General features: G+C 55.4%; 1 protein-coding gene across 3 annotated transcripts in view; it reads right to left on the reverse strand.

Moving 5' to 3' along the window:
* Positions 1-3,046: 3,046 nt before the first annotated feature.
* Positions 3,047-15,331, reverse strand: part of OSBPL2 (oxysterol binding protein like 2) — a 39,530-nt gene continuing 27,245 nt past the window's right edge. For all 3 annotated transcript variants that reach the window (XM_032387682.1, XM_032387684.1, XM_032387683.1), the window contains 8 exons: positions 14,437-14,619; positions 12,859-12,966; positions 12,182-12,271; positions 10,118-10,238; positions 8,573-8,704; positions 7,420-7,543; positions 6,406-6,496; positions 3,047-4,362 (listed from right to left, as the gene is read on the reverse strand). In XM_032387682.1, coding sequence (XP_032243573.1) covers positions 4,260-4,362; positions 6,406-6,496; positions 7,420-7,543; positions 8,573-8,704; positions 10,118-10,238; positions 12,182-12,271; positions 12,859-12,966; positions 14,437-14,619 — 952 coding nt within the window. In that variant the 3' untranslated portion in view covers positions 3,047-4,259. The remainder of the gene's footprint in view (positions 4,363-6,405; positions 6,497-7,419; positions 7,544-8,572; positions 8,705-10,117; positions 10,239-12,181; positions 12,272-12,858; positions 12,967-14,436; positions 14,620-15,331) is intronic.

Consider the following 15,331-nt stretch of genomic DNA (forward strand, 5'->3'; position numbering starts at 1 on the left):
AAAGCATGTGGATGCTGGGTGCCTAGGACAGTGGCCAGGCAACAAGGACCCTCAGGTCAGACTAACACTGTGTTCTGGGCATTTCGTTGCTTTCAGCAATAGGCTCCGATTCCCAGGAGAGAAGAGAGATGGTCACTCAGAGCTCCCCACTGCTCAGAGAACACAGACCCCTTCACCCATCCAGTGGCCCGCCCAGTGGTGTCACAAGTGCCCCTGAATCCGCTGTCCACCATGACAAGCAATTTTCTGGAACAATCCATTTGCTGGGCCAACCCTACAGAACACACAGTCCAAACATCTGACATCGGTGCACGGGGACTCGTCTGTAGCCCATCTGCAGCCCTTTCCAGAGAGGCCAGAACAGCTGAGACAGTGAAAAATTGTTCAGTGCAAACAAATGTCAGCTACAACCCATTTTCAAAGAAATTTGGTTTTGGAGCTAGGGTTTAACATTTACCTCCGCAGATCCGCACCAGCCTCCCCCCAGACAGTCTAAGAGTGGTTGGTTCTCTGTGTACAGATCGGTGCTGCCAGTTATTACATATTATAAAAACAAGTGCATCTCACTAGCTCGTATTCTTGCCTGACATTTTCATGCTACACTGATAGGATCAACAGTGTTGAAGGCCGGCCACGCACACACTCGGCCGGAAGCAATCTGGTTCTCAAAGAGACAAGGAGCCGTACAACCACTGGGCTGACTGTCCACTAAACTCCCAGCAAGAGACGCCAAACATGCTGTTTTCACTTTGCAAAACCCGCACACGGAGAATGCAGAAGCCAGTGAAGCCCAAAGTAATTCGCCCTATCAGGGACCCCAATCTTTGCACCCACTGCGGACCCAAGAAAGTCCTTTGGAAGATGGACATTGAGATGAGAGAAACGGGACAGGGGGAGCTCTGTACTGACTGAACGGGACAGGGGGAGCTCTGTACTAACGGGACAGGGGGAAGATGGACATTGAGATGAGAGAAACAGGACAGGGGGAGCTCTGTACTAACGGGACAGGGGGAGCTCTGTACTGACCCCAATCTTTGCACCCACTGCGGACCCAAGAAAGTCCTTTGAAAGTCTGGACATTGAGATGAGAGAAACGGGACAGGGGGAGCTCTGTACTGACTGAACTTTGCCCCGGGCCCGCCTGTCCCCCGCAGCTCTTCACGGCCCCTGCCCTTCCTGTTGGAACGCAAGGGGAAGTGTTACTGGTGCTTCTGAGCTCGAAGTTTCCCAGCGCCGCCATGCTTCTCAGATACTGGGGACTGGTAAAGCCAGTCAGTCACCATCTCTCTTGGGGAGCACTTTTTCTCAAAGAGCCAGTGTCCTGAGAAGCAGCTTCTGGCCGGGGCTGCCCAGAGGGCTGGCTGGATCTTGGGGAGACTCCCGGGGTTTCTCTTGTCCTGCTCGGATTTCCTGATCCTGTGTTCCGACAAGGACCCCACAAGCAGGCGGCGTGTCCTCTGCATTCACCGTAAACGCCTCCCCAGTGGGTCACTCCGCGCTCCGTCGGACACGAGGCCAGGCATGGGCCCTGGGCCTGCCCGGGGCTCCCAGAGGCCGCCAAGGCTGCGCCCGATACCTCTCCAAGTGCCGGCCCGCTGGGTCTGACATGGGTCCCCTACACCAGATCATGCGTCTGGCAGGTCTGTGGGCTTGACCCTCCCACAAGCACGGGCAACATGAGCTTTGTGGGTGGGGTCGGAAGGGGATGCGGTGGCCTAGAAAGCCCTCAGAGCTGCTCCTCAGAGGCACCCTGCTGGCGGCCTCTCCAGCTTCCACCTCGTTGTGGAGGACTTCGCCGACCTTCCCAGGCGGCCGCTACCCTCCCAGAGTGCCGTGTCTATGAGGAAAAGCCCTTTGCACCGTCGTGTTTCACGTCCGCCCGTGCGGAGACAAGAGTGCTCTGGCGGCTTCTGGCTTCCGTGGCAGCCTGGCGTGGCAAAATGCGGTGATGTCCCTGAGGGACCAGAGCCCGCTCCCGAGCACAAGCCACACCCTGGCCGGTGCTGTGAGGTCCTGGGCCGGGCCACTCCGGGACAGACTTGTGCCAGCCCCGTGACCCAGACAGGACTGTCCCCAACACGAGGCGGCCTGTGAAATCTGGTCAGCGCCAGGGGGCCCCATGACATTAGTTGATACCATACACAAGACAGACTCCAAGACAGCGTCTGTCTGTCCATGGCGAGATCTCCAGTGGCTCTTGATAAATGCACAGAGTCCAGGGACATGTAACTGAACCCTAACTTCAAAAGGAAATAAAACCAAAATACCAAGTTCTTTGGGGAAAGCATGCTCTACTTTTCATTCTCCACGGATGTTCTAAGCTACAAAAGGACTCTAAAAAGCTCCTGGGCCCTTATGCCAAAGCCACAAGGACATCACGTGGCCGAGAAGGCCATCACATTCCACACAGGCCAAATGCACCGGTAGCAGGTGCTTGTTTTTTAAAATGCATTTTCTACCGAAAACCTCTTTATTACAGACCAACATCTGACGTCCGAGATTATCAAGGGGAACAAAATAGAGGCAGTAACTTTACGTGTCAGCATCTGCAGAAATGGCAGGTTAAAATCCATAAGCCGAGTGACAAGGGCCCCTTGGACGCACTGGGCCCTGGCGCCGGCTGTCCTGCCCCCCCTCCGGCGCCTGGGCTGGGCCTATGCCAACGCACCCCTGAGACCCGGCCTCGTCGGCGGACTTAAAGGCACAAAACTTGTTGGCCAATGACTGGTGGCTGTGAGAAATGGATTCATCCAGAAGAAGTCGTTAAAATGCCCTAAATCCTGTCATTTTAAATGTGTCCTAGGTTTGTGCCCTTGGACAATTTCAGCTTGCGCTCGCCCACAGAGAACGAGCCCGGCCCCGGCCACAAAGGCCTCCCCACGCAGACAACCAGACACCCCAAAATCTGCTCTCGGAACAGCGTCCCCAGGGTAAACCCTGCGCCTCCGCTCATGTCCCCGTCGAGCAGATTCTCTCGATTCCTCCCACCACCCTGGCTTCCTGTGTCCAAAGCCACAAAATCAAGCCTTCAGAACAAGTATTGGCTTTTAAAAGTGTTTTAATTACAAATGTGATGTTGAAGCCTGGACACACAGTGACGACACCCTCTCAGGGAGAACCCGCCACTCCCTACATACGACTGCGTGTGGGCCTGAGTGTGCAAGCGTGTGCATGCGCTCAGAGGACAGCCTTCCGCTCAGAGCCCTGCTGCGCCCTGTGGTGTTGACATTTCTACAGAAAGACCAGTCACTTGAACAGATGTTTGCTAAAATGGACATACACCTATTTTTTGTTAAATAACTTTAATTACAGGGCTGTGAGCAAAGGCTGCCGCGGACTCTCCCGTGGGGCACACCCGCTGTGACTCGCCCGCGTCTGAATGTGCATGCTGGGAAGACGGGGACACAGCTGGGAACAGTGACACTGTGACGTGGCGTGGCCTGAACTGACCAGGACGCCCTGGTGACAAGGGGTGTGGACGAGGCCAGAGGCGGGGCTCCCTTCACGGCTGGGAGCCGCCCAGGGGGTTCCGTCAGCACCCCTCCAGGTTTCCGGCTGTCCCAGGGTGTCATGGGAATGCTTCGGTTTGGACAGTATACAATTGGTGATTAATGCATATCTTGCTTTTCAGCAAAATACTATTCAAGTAGTTTTAACTTAAATATTTTAAAAGTAATCTTTACATTATTGAAGATTGGTAAAAAATACAGAATCTGACAACTTTTCATTTCATTCAATCTGATGCTTTGAAAATCTTCACTCTTGTATTACCATAATTCCTGGCCTGTATAAAGCTCTTCAAAGGATTTTTTTCAAGATCCATCTTCCCCTGTTATCAGTTCACGTTCAAAACAGTCTCAGAAACCCTTCTGCGTTACAAGGAGGACTATGGAGGGATTTATGACTAAAGGAGCCCCCCTGGTCGCGGACTTTAGTGATAAACTTTACAAGGAAGAGGGTGCCGTCAGCTACACAAGCCCAGCAGAGTCCCGTCACGGGAAGGGACCGCAAAGGATTTTCCTTTTCCACCCTTAATGAGAACATGATGATCCCAAGTGAAGCTTTATGAAGAGGCTGCAACAGCAGTAAAATGTTTGGCAAAATCAAAAGTTAATTAGAATAAAATCCTCGACCGGGGATGGTGCTGTCGCCACGAACATAGTCGTTGGAAAAGCCGGTTTCTGCTGCGACCAGAGCTCTGAGCAGCCGCTTGACGGAGTCCAGCCTGGGGTCCCGGGGCCCGGGGCCACTCCAGCCCCTCAGTAGATATCCGGGCAGCGTGAGAAATTCCGCTCAAAGTAGCCCCCCGTGTACAACCAGTCGGGCGTCCCCGTGTGTGGGTTGCTGCCCTGGTGGAACCACCTGCAACACAGACGAGGCACTCAGGAGGCGGGGGCACGGTCGGGGCCGCGGTCCCTCCCACGGGGGTCCCCACGGCAACACGCAGCCCTCAGTGGGCCGGGGCAGCCACTTCAGCTGAGAAGGCTTAACCACATTCTCACTCGGACTCTCCCTCTAAACAAGCCCGGGGTCCACTTCACCAGCAAAACCTCAAGGATTTAACAGAAGACACGCTGGGCCATCAGCAGAGGCTGCCCGGCTGCTCAACAGCGCCCGCACCTTTCAAGGTGGGAAGGCGCACAGTGCTGCCTTCCCTCAAAGCCTGCGTCGACCTGGGGAGAGGGGAGAGCCTGCGGGCAGAGGGACAGTGGTGGCTGCCACCGGGCTGCGTTTCCGGCCGTGCGCCCTAGGAAGCCCCCGCTGGCTCCTGTGGGACACCTGTGCCCTGTGCAAACCACCATCCCCACCCCCCGCGCCCCCGCGCCCCTGCGCCTGCAGCCCCCCGCACCCCTGCACCCCCGTGCCCCTGCGCCTGCAGCCCCCCGCACCCCGCCCCGTAGCCCCACACCCCCGTGCCCCTGCAGCCCCCCACACCCCCGCCCCGTGCCCCATGCCTGCGGCCCCCCACACCCTCGCCCCCCACCCTGTGGCCCCGCACCCCCGTGCCCCTGCGTCTGCAGCCCCCCACACCCCCGCCCCGTGGCCCCGCACCCCCGTGCCCCCCACACCCCCACGCCTGCAGCCCCCCGCCCCCGTGCCCCGCCTGCAGCCGCCTGCACCCCTGCCCCCTGCCCCGTGGCCCTGCACCCCGGTGCCCCCCCATACCCCCGTGCCTGTAGCCCCCCCGCACTCCCACCTCATGGCCCCACAACCCCATGCCCCTGCTCCTACAGCCCCCCACCCTCCACCCCATACCTCCACTCCTGCAGCCCCCCTGCACCCCTGCAGCCCCCTCCCCCCTGCCCCTGCAGCCCCCCCACCCCACCCCCTGGGCCACCTCTACTTCTGTTGCACAACATGAAGACAACAGAGGATGCCTGCAAGTTATCATAAAGTGGATGTGGGGGGGCTCACAAAGTAGAAGTCATCATCTTAGGACAAAATATCATTATCTCCACAATATATTTTTTAAATCAACCACTTAAAGAAAAACAATGAAAGATTAACTCTTTTCAAGCCTTTTCTGGGAACAAAGGCAATTCCAAATATCAAACTACTGAAAGCATGATACTAATCACACTGAGAGCCCAAGCACGAAGAATTGGTTTTAAAAATGTTGGTCACATAACCGTCCCTGGAGGTGGTCGTCCTGGGCCTGGAGAACAATTACGACAAAGTATGAAGTGTGACTGGAAAGAACACTGAGTGAACAGCTCAGAACCACCTGAAGACTTCTGTAGGACGAACACTTTAAGGTGTGTATTTTTAGTTATGCTCAAGTGTCATGGCACTTCCCTGACTGAACTGTGACTCCTGACAAACTACAAGTGCCCCCATTCTGCGGGGAGGCAGCAGGAGGCGGCCCAGGGCTGGCAGTGGCCGCTCCCCGTCTCCCCGTCTCCCACCTGGTGTGAGCACAGGCGTGTCCTGACCTGCGGGCGCCCCCCAGGCACACGGGCTACACGCCCCCCCATCCGCACTACCTTGTCCCTGGCCGTGGCCGCTCAGGCCCCCTGTGCCACGTGGCAGGTGATGTGCAGAACAGCAGCCGTGCCCGTGGCAGGGCCACGGGGTGATGGCTAAACACACGGCTGCTTCTACAGCGCTGCCTTTCTGAAAGTTGTGTTTGCCTCCCCTTAATGGCTTGCTTCAGACTACGTTTCCTTTTAAAATGTGCCCTATTTGAGCGGAGCACTCAGGGTCAGACCCGCCGGGGAAAGGACTGCGAGGCCCGGGTCTGAGCTGACCTGTGCTGGCACCGCGGGGTGCATGCTCGCCTCCTGGGAGACTCGGCCCGTCTGTGCCATGGGCCCCACGTTAATGGGACCCCGGAAGAGCTTCTGCTCAGCCACAGGTGCACGTGGGGCCCTCGCCACTGCCCCCTCCCTGCCACCGAGGCCTCACCTCGTCTGCCACTCGGCCTCTTGTTTGGCTCGCTCCCTCCGGGCCTCCCTCTGCTTCTCCTCTAGCCGCTCCTTCTCCTGGCTCGCCAGATCTGGGGGCCAAGCACACGGTCTGGGTCAGGAGTCAGGCTTGACAGTGAAGCTCCCAGCTGACCTCAAGCAGAGGTGAGCGCTAAAGGAAGCAGATGCTGGAACTGCCCCATTCCAGACCTGAGACGAAAGTCCCACTGGCCAAAAATGTCATCATCTGCAAACCAGACTCTGGGGCGAGGGTGGGGCGGTGCCCGGACACCAGCAGGGCTTCGGGGAGAGGCAAGCCGTGTGCCCCCACCACGCAGGGGCGCGCAGCAGAACCTGTGAAACAGCCTCACACAGGGGCGTGGTGAGGCTCACGGGCAACTCAACCCACAGGGCAGGGTCAGCAGGAGCCACTTCCTGTGGACGTGACCCACAGCTAGCTGCCACGCGGGAGCCCGAGGGCTGCTGCCCGGTTGCGAGTGCGAGCTCAGAGGCTGGCTCTCGAGAGCGGGGGGCTGCCCGCCCGCCCGCCTGCCCTGCACATTTTCTCCACTGAACACCAACCATGTAAACAAGTCCCAGGGCCACTTCAGACAGACTTCCGGGGGTGTCCCGGGCTCCTGGCCTGACCCGAGGCAGCGGGGGAGCGAGCACGTGGCCAGCTCCGTCACACAGACACGTCCACGGTACGTGAGCCAACTAGCCTGGGACGTGGGGCCTATGCTGACTTTTAACGGACAAAATGTGCAATCTTTGGAACATTACCCTAATGTCTGTTGATGCTAATAATAAAACCTCGGGGACTTATATTTTGCACACATTCTGTTTCATTTTTTCCTGTAATTTAATGCATCGTATTTGCAAAAGGATCGGTCTGCAACAGGCTAGAATTCTTAAAACTCTCCCAGCATGGAGGGCATGAGAAGCACTGTCCTGCACGTCCCCATCTGTCCACCTGCAGCCCGTGCGCCCCTCCCCCGCCAGCCCGCGTGCGCACCCATGTCGCCGTTCTCCATGCCGCGGATGTCGGGGCGCAGGCGGCAGTCCGTGGGGGCCAGGGTCTTCTCCATGCCGCTCTGCAGCTCATTGAGGCTGACGGTGAAACTGGTGAAATTGTACATCTGGAGAGAGACGCACAGAGGCTGTGACCACCAAGGTACTGGTTTCTGCGCACGGCTCACAGCTTGAAGCCGCTGGAGCAGCTGAGTGCCACCATCTCCTGGGGACTGCCCTGCGGATCCCCCCGCCTGGATGCGGCCCGAGAGCCCCCAGCGCGCCCCTGCCCCAGGCAGGTGCGGAGAAGGTCCCTGCCGCCACCTCAGATAGGGGTCCAGGCCGGGGGCCGCGCCAAGCCCGTGCTCCAGCTCTGCTCCTGGGGCCCAGTGCACCCAGCGTCTGTGGGCAGCTCCACACACGGAGGGAACCAAAGGAGGGAAGAGCAAGCACTACTTGTAAAAGGAATTCCCTGAAAAGAAATAAGGCTTTTTTTCTGTTCCGTCATACTATTTTACACCCTGCCGAGAGCAAACTGTAGCTATGCTACGTAATATGCACACGGGGATATTTTGTTCCCTTTCACTTATTTTACAGTGTTCCGCTACGTTAATAGGATGTGAAATACAATAAAAAACTGTATAACATGTTGTATGTGTAACTTACATTTGAACAAAATAATTAACAACAGATATTAAAATAAACTTATTACACAATGTTATTGCATTTATTAGTTAGCTTGTTATACGTAATACTAATTGTAAGTGTAATTTTCAAAATAACAAAACGCATTTAAACCTCTAAGTTGGTAAGTCAGAAAACAAGGTCTCAGACCGATTTGGAAGGCCCTTCAGGAAGACCCAGCCGGTGCAGGCTGTCTAGAGCAGGCAGTCATCACACCATGCGCGTGCCGGGGTGCGTCACGCCCACACGACATGTTGGCAGAGCGCAGCCTTCGCTGCCGGGAGGTCAGGCCAAGGCCAGGCCTCGGCTGGGGCTCCAGGAGGGCCAGGAGCCCCCACAGACTCACGCTGCAGCACGGTCCAACCCAGAGACACAGGGCCCCTCTCCTGGGACAATGGCCTGAGGAACAGCTGAGGGGCCGGGCCAGGGGTTGGGGGCACAGAGAGGCCCGGACTTGCGGGGGGCGTACGAACCTGGGCAGAGTTGGGGGGCCGAGTGTTGACCCTCCAGAGTAGCTTGCTGCCAGGAATGACCTGCACCGTCTCCTGAACCTCGGGCACGGAGTCCAGCACGTCGCCATCAGCTTTCTGGGAGCCGTTGTCCTGAAACACAGAAAACTTGAGACAGCCGGCCTGGAGGGAGAGCTACTCTTGAGCAACTGTCTGCCCAGCGACGGCCCTGGGCAGGGCAAGATGCGCTCGCCAGTGAGGAGATATGGTGGTGTTCTCTCTTCTGGGGCCCCTGAGAGAGAGCAGAGGCCAGCAGCTAGGCAGCGCTTTCCTGTGGGGAGAAGTGCACGCAGCACAAAGCGACGCTAGCAAGTCTGCTCCCCGTTGGAGGGGGCCATGCCTTCCCCAACAGCTGGTCCGGTTCAAGCTAAGGGTGGCTCTCCTGAGCCAGAGACCATCCCCACACGCTGCAGCTCTCCCTGCAGTCAATAACTGGCTCACGTCTGGGATTTCATGGTATCTCAGTGCTTCTAGACTGAACCCCAGTTGGAGACCACCTCTGAAGAAGAAGATGCAACCACCACCTTACTTTTCAAACTCAGTGGGGCCTAGAGAAAGACGTGGGCCCCCACGTGGCTGTTCCAGAATGCTGGAGTAGGATGAGGTGGCCTCAGGACCCCCCAGCTGACTCCAACAGGGTTTGGTGCTATTGGCCATAGGCTATGCGGTTTGCTGCCAGAAGCTCAATAAAGGCCACTCGGGGATGAGTGTTCACGTAAAACCACCTCTCACATCTAGGCTACCCAAAGGACAATGAAGCCAAGCTAAGGCATTAAAAGCCAATCCTCAATGGATTTCCCGTTCTAAATCTGTGTGGTCTTTAAATGAAACTTTCTTTTTAAGTCAAAGAGCACCATTAGAAGAATGCCACACGGCCAGACACTGAAACCCTGGGGGAGGCCCAACACCTTTAGGACAGAAATACCAAACACTCTGGGTTTGGCCCATGACTTCTTACCTCAAAAAATCGGACATCTCTTTTGAACTACCACTTCCAGTTTGAAGCTCAAGAATAACTAGCCCTAAGATCATCAGAATTCCAAAGCTCCAGGGGAAAAGTATCTTTGCCAAAACTTTTCGACTGTGGAATATATTACCTGGCTCTCAGACCTAAAAACACAGACATGACACTCTCTTGATTTCTGAGGAGGGTCTAAGCGAACAAGGTTCAAGAAGACAGGAAGGGTATGAAGAAGCACTCAGAGCACAGGGTTCCCAGAGAGAAACGCAGGTGCACTTGGATTCTGCCAGGCTTAGGGGGGACGCGGCGGCACCAAGGAACCCCAGCGCGGCCGACAACAGCCGCCTCTGCACGGTCAACATGCAGATAAACCCGAGCGCCACGCAGCGCCCAGACGAGCAGGCTCGCACCGACAGGCAGACTCTAGGACCCCACAGCCAGCCAGCAGAGGGAAGGCTGATGCCCAGCACTCCAGCAGCCGAAAGCCCTGCCCGCCCCCCCCCCCCCCGGCCCCGGGGGCCCCCCTTGGGGGAGCAAAACCCTTCCCGCTGTGCCCTGCTCCGCTGGTCACCTCTCCTCTCCCGTTTCTTGAAGGACTCATACGCAGCAGGGTCTATGCCCCACAAACACTCTGTCCATTTTCCATAGATCATAAAGAGCTTCTTTTTGCTGCAAAGGAAATTTTTATTTTATTTATTTTTTTAAAGTTTATTTTTTTTAGTAATCTCTACACCCAACTCACAACCCCGAGATCAAGAGTTGCGTGCTCTTTCAACTGAGCCAGCCAGGCACCCTGTCAAAGGGAATTTAATCAAAAATCATTCATCTAAACATGCAGCACCTTAATTTTGACCATGGAATAAATGCCCGTTCTGGCTTGTCTCCTTATAAATGTTAGGACTTCTCTGGACATAAGTGCAAAGAGGAAAATCTGCCTTTTAGGGTCCCTGCTCGGGCCTGATTCGCCAAAGCAGCAAAGAGGATGAGGACACATAGCCCCGAAGGGTGGCTGGCAGGGCCCCGCCACCCAGAGAAGGTGAGAAACGGGGCGTCTGGTGTCATGTAAGGCTGCACTGCCTGTCTGGTCACCATCCCTGAAATGCACAAACTTCCACGCACTGTGTCCCCCCCCCAATAAATCACATCAATAGCCTTTCAATTTCAATATAACCGCAAATCAGATGCCCACATCATCACTCGCCTGCTTTTTTCATCTAATAATAATCTCTGGAGACTTTCCAGGTCAACCACCAGAGCACTCTGCCTGATTCCAAAAGGAATGCCAATAGTGTAGGACCGTTTTGTTTTTCTTTTTTGCATCCTCCTGCAGGGAAAGCACAGTGGCCATGCGTTCCCTGGAAATACTACTCTGCCAGGCGCGTGACATCCTGGGAGGGCACCCCTGTCTCAGAGGCTCAGCCTGGAAAACTAGCACGCAGGGACTGGTGGGGGGACACTCAGCCAGTCCTCACTCAGCAGACACCTTGGCCGACATGGTCTGTCTCCAAGAAGTAGAACATTAGGAAAGAGCTCACTCCAATTTGGGATAGAAAACCAGAAAATCAGAACAGGGTTTGCAGCCCCTAAGGGCTGGTGAGCGTGGCCTCAAGGCATGGCACGGACTCCGCTCCTATGGCCCGCGTCTGTACGCAAGCCGACCACGGTCTCTGCTGGGGTTGTTTCCACCAGGGAGAGGCTGTTCGGGCGCGGTCATGAAGAGAACTGCTGTCCTCCAAAGTCTGCGGGCTGAGTCCCGACTTACTTCAGTGGGCAAGGTGCTCAGAGTCTAAAGCCTAAAAGCATCTCACAGGCCATTTGAGCAGGTGACCTTCTGCTACCCAAAGAGTAGGAAGGAGGAGCAAAAGCACCCACTGCTTTACATTGGAAACTTGTTTCTAATTAAAAATGTGTAGGGGGCTCCTGGCTGGCTCAGTTGGTAGAGCACGTGACTCTTGATCTCGGGATGGTGAGTTCAAGCCCCACGTTGGGTACAGAGCCTACTTGTAAAAAAGAAAAAAAAATGTATGGCTTTCGGAGCTGGCAGGAGTTTCATGACATTATATAAAACCCAAATTCCTTACTGGGGAAAAAAAATGGGAAATTTGAGACCAAAAACATAAGGTAAGTAACCCAAAGGAGAGAAAACCCCAGAAAATCTATTGTGGACTCTGACCGTTTCTCTGCTCACAAACACTTTAAAAGCCCCTCACAAGCGAGGGCTGGAGCTGTGCCGACGACCGGTAGCAGGCGCTGCTAGAGAGGAGGAGACCCGCGCTCACGTTTCCAACCTCAGCTCTGGTTGCAAAGCCGCAGGATTAGCTCTCCGTGAGGACACCTAATTTCCTCACGTCCATTTTATCAAAAGAAAACAGACACAGATCTTTCATCCTCAAGAGACGGACGGACAGACCCCACTCACTCACAACCCAGAGACTACACTTTAAACTAATCCTTCGTCCCCTTGCAGACTCAATAAGGAAATGTCTTTTCTAAACAGAAGAGAGTCATCGTTTTTCTCTCCCGCGAACAGACGTCACTGGCATGACGGCATCGCTAACAAGGTGCGCGCACGCCGTAGGAGCCCGGGCTGAACCGTCCGTGCGCAGACCTACTTTTTGTCTTGAATGTGCCCCTCCACTTTGTGAAGTTCTTTCCCGAACAATCCACAGGGTTTAAAATGAAGCACACACTTATCTCCAGTTCTGCGGGGAAAACAAACACAGGCTTCTGTTGTGTGATGAGAAATGGCCGGGGGAGGTGAACGGGGAAAGAGAGGCGGCCAGGGTGGGGGCAGCGGCGGGCATGTGGGGGAGCTCGCTGCGCTGACCGAGAGGTTCCAACCCTGACGGAGGCACGCTTCAGTACAGTCACTAAACATCACCTAAGTTTCCAATTTAAGTGGGTGAATTTTATGATATGCAAACCATATCTCAATAAAGCTGCGGGAAAACAAAGCCGATAGGTCATGAGCTCCTAGGAAGAAGGTATGGACAGTGGGTAGCGTTTGAGGATGGTAGTGACTTTCTCATCTGGGAACCACACCATCCTTCAGTGTAGTTTAAAATTTCAAAATAAATTCACTATTGTGACTAACACGAAAACAGGAAGCAACAAGGGGCACCAGACACGATACGAGCACCGACCAGCACCCGCGCCAGGGGGCACTGGGCCCGGCCCTCCGTGCAAGCAACACACACCCCGAGGACGGACACAGCGCCTCCTCGAGGACGCAGCGCGTCTGCACGTCCCACGTGTCCTGTGACCATCACGGCACCTTGGGCGCTATTACCTGTGGTTTACAATCTCCACCGTCCCATACTGCTCTATCCAGAGCTTCCCGATGATCACGTTATGTACGCAGCAGGTGGGGTTGGTCCAGGTGTAGGCCTCATTGTGTCTGGGAAACATGCCAGAAAACAAGCAAGTCAGAGGCCAGCAAAGCGAAAGACGCTGCGTGACCTAAGAAGCGAAATACCAGACAGAATTAAACCATAATTGCCTTAAAACCTGTACACGAGCCGAATATTGCTTTGAACTCCCTCCAACGGTGGCGATTTATTTAGCATTTGTTTGAAATTTATTTCTGCTTTCCTTTGTAGCATCAACAAAGCTTTCTACTGAAATGTCAGGACAAGTTAATAAGCGACAGGAGACCACCGAGACAGAGAGACACGGCTGTCCTGGGAAGCTGTGGGCACACCAGCCCCTCCACCAGCAGAGCCGCACGCCCCGGGCCGGCCCAGGGTTGTGGGGAGCCGCTCCGTGGCAGGAACGCTGGGGCACATGCGACTGCTGGGAACAACCTTCCAAACACCTTTGCGTGTACTCCTCATGCTCCCCAAAAGGCCTGACCCAAGGAGAAAGCCCCACAAAGGTGGATCGAGGGCACAGACCCGTGTTTCGAGGGAGGCCGCATCAGGGAGCCGTACTGAAGGGCAGAGACCAGCTCAGAGCAGAAGTGTTCAGGATAAATACCTGGAACCCCTCAAATTTCCAGGGGGAACCCAAATGCATTAATCAATAAGGTTTGCCACGTTTCAGTTCTGCATGCCTCACCTCAAGAAAGCAAAGACCACCGCAAGACAGGCACGCTTCCCAGAAAAGGGGGTGCCCTCACTGGGCCCGGAGATGCATGGGACTCAGGTACTGCTATTCTCTGGCCACCAGCCACGAAGCAAAACCGATACCAGATGCTTCATTACAGCAGGCTAGGTGAGCAAGACTAGCGCCTCCGAGAACCAGCAGCTCTCCGCGGCCCGGACCCGTCTAACAATGGTTTTGCAACATCCAGGCAATTGCTAGAGACTCGGTTGTTGCTTTGCGAGATGTCTGAGCAACACTGCATGGGGGAGCATTGGGATGAAGGTTTAACGGGTCTGTGGGCAGCCTCCAGGATGCCCCTCAGTTCCCTACCTCCTGGGATTCAGCCCGCGTCTCTCTCCCGCCCTCAAGCAGGGTTGGTCTGTGTGTGACCAACGGGGGTTTAAGGTTAGGGTCACTTCTGAGATGAGGTCATAAAAGACCCCATGGCTTCTGCCACCTCAAGGGGCCCTGAGCCAGGGCGGCCTGCTATGTGGCTCCCCGGTCCCAGCCCTCAGGAACCGCGTGGGAGGGCAAACGGTGGCTGTTGGAAGTTCCTACGTCCGGGAACAGCTAGCAGCAGCGGCGATGAAGGCGATTCAGGTCACATGGGGCGCACAGCAATCAGGCGTGCGAACCGCACCCGTCCCGGGGAGGGGTCTGACAGGGAGTTCCCATCTGAAGGGGCTCCTGCAGTTGGAAAGGCCTGAACAGGGAAAGGCTGTGACCCCCCCACACTGGAAGGAAGAGTCTGCATTTCTGTTCAGGTTCCGGCCGCCGCACTCACTTGAGCAGCTCCAGCGTGATGGTGCCCCGGGGCTCGGCCTCCACGCTCTTGCCCCAGAACTTCAGCTTCGGGTAGATGGAGCCGTGAAACAGGAAGTCCTGATTGAGGCCTTCTGAATAAAATGCACTAATGGGGGGGTGGTGGCTGACCTGTTCCGATATGAATCTGAACCCTAAATCTTCCCTAGGCACAAAAACAAGAGGGGAGAGCGCCACATCAGAGACCGTAAAATCCGACAAAGGCCGGCTCAGCACCCCTCTCGGGGGAGCCCCGCAGCCCCAGCCCACGTGTCCAGGATGGGCACTGAGAAAGGCGAACGCACGCTCCATGCCCCCCCCCAGGGGGCAGACATATCCACCACCTGCTCTCTGACAGCCTAATGCTGACACCCCACACAAACACACACACTTGCACACACATCCACTGTGCCTCTGGGGCACATCTGAACACTAGACAGAACACGGAATAGTGCGGAGGGGCCTCTTCCACCCTGACCCTCTGCTCACAGCTCCCCCCTCCCCCCCGGAACATGCAGATCTAGATGTGTCTCTTGGAACCAGGGACGTAGAGGCCCCGATACCAAACTGCCATCTTAGTCCTCGAGGGACGCCCAGCGCCTAAGGGGGTTCTTCTCTAGCCTTCTTCTAAGGCTTCTGGAAGTTTCGTGATGGAATGTCTGATGCCCCAAGACACTCCTGGCCAGGAAATAGGATTTTTAGTACACGCTCTTTTTCAATAAAAATGTCAGTTTTTAATTGTTCCGGAACTGTGAATACACCTACAGTTGTAGTCATTAAAAATTATAAAAGCTAAACCACATAATTACTAACTTAACTGGAATCAGAATTTCCAACCGTTACAGAGAAAGAAAAGTTGAAAAATTTGATTTTAAAAG

Source organism: Phoca vitulina, unplaced genomic scaffold (assembly GCF_004348235.1).
Source record: "Phoca vitulina isolate PV1807 unplaced genomic scaffold, GSC_HSeal_1.0 scaffold50, whole genome shotgun sequence".
Classification (NCBI taxonomy): Eukaryota; Metazoa; Chordata; class Mammalia; order Carnivora; family Phocidae; genus Phoca; species Phoca vitulina.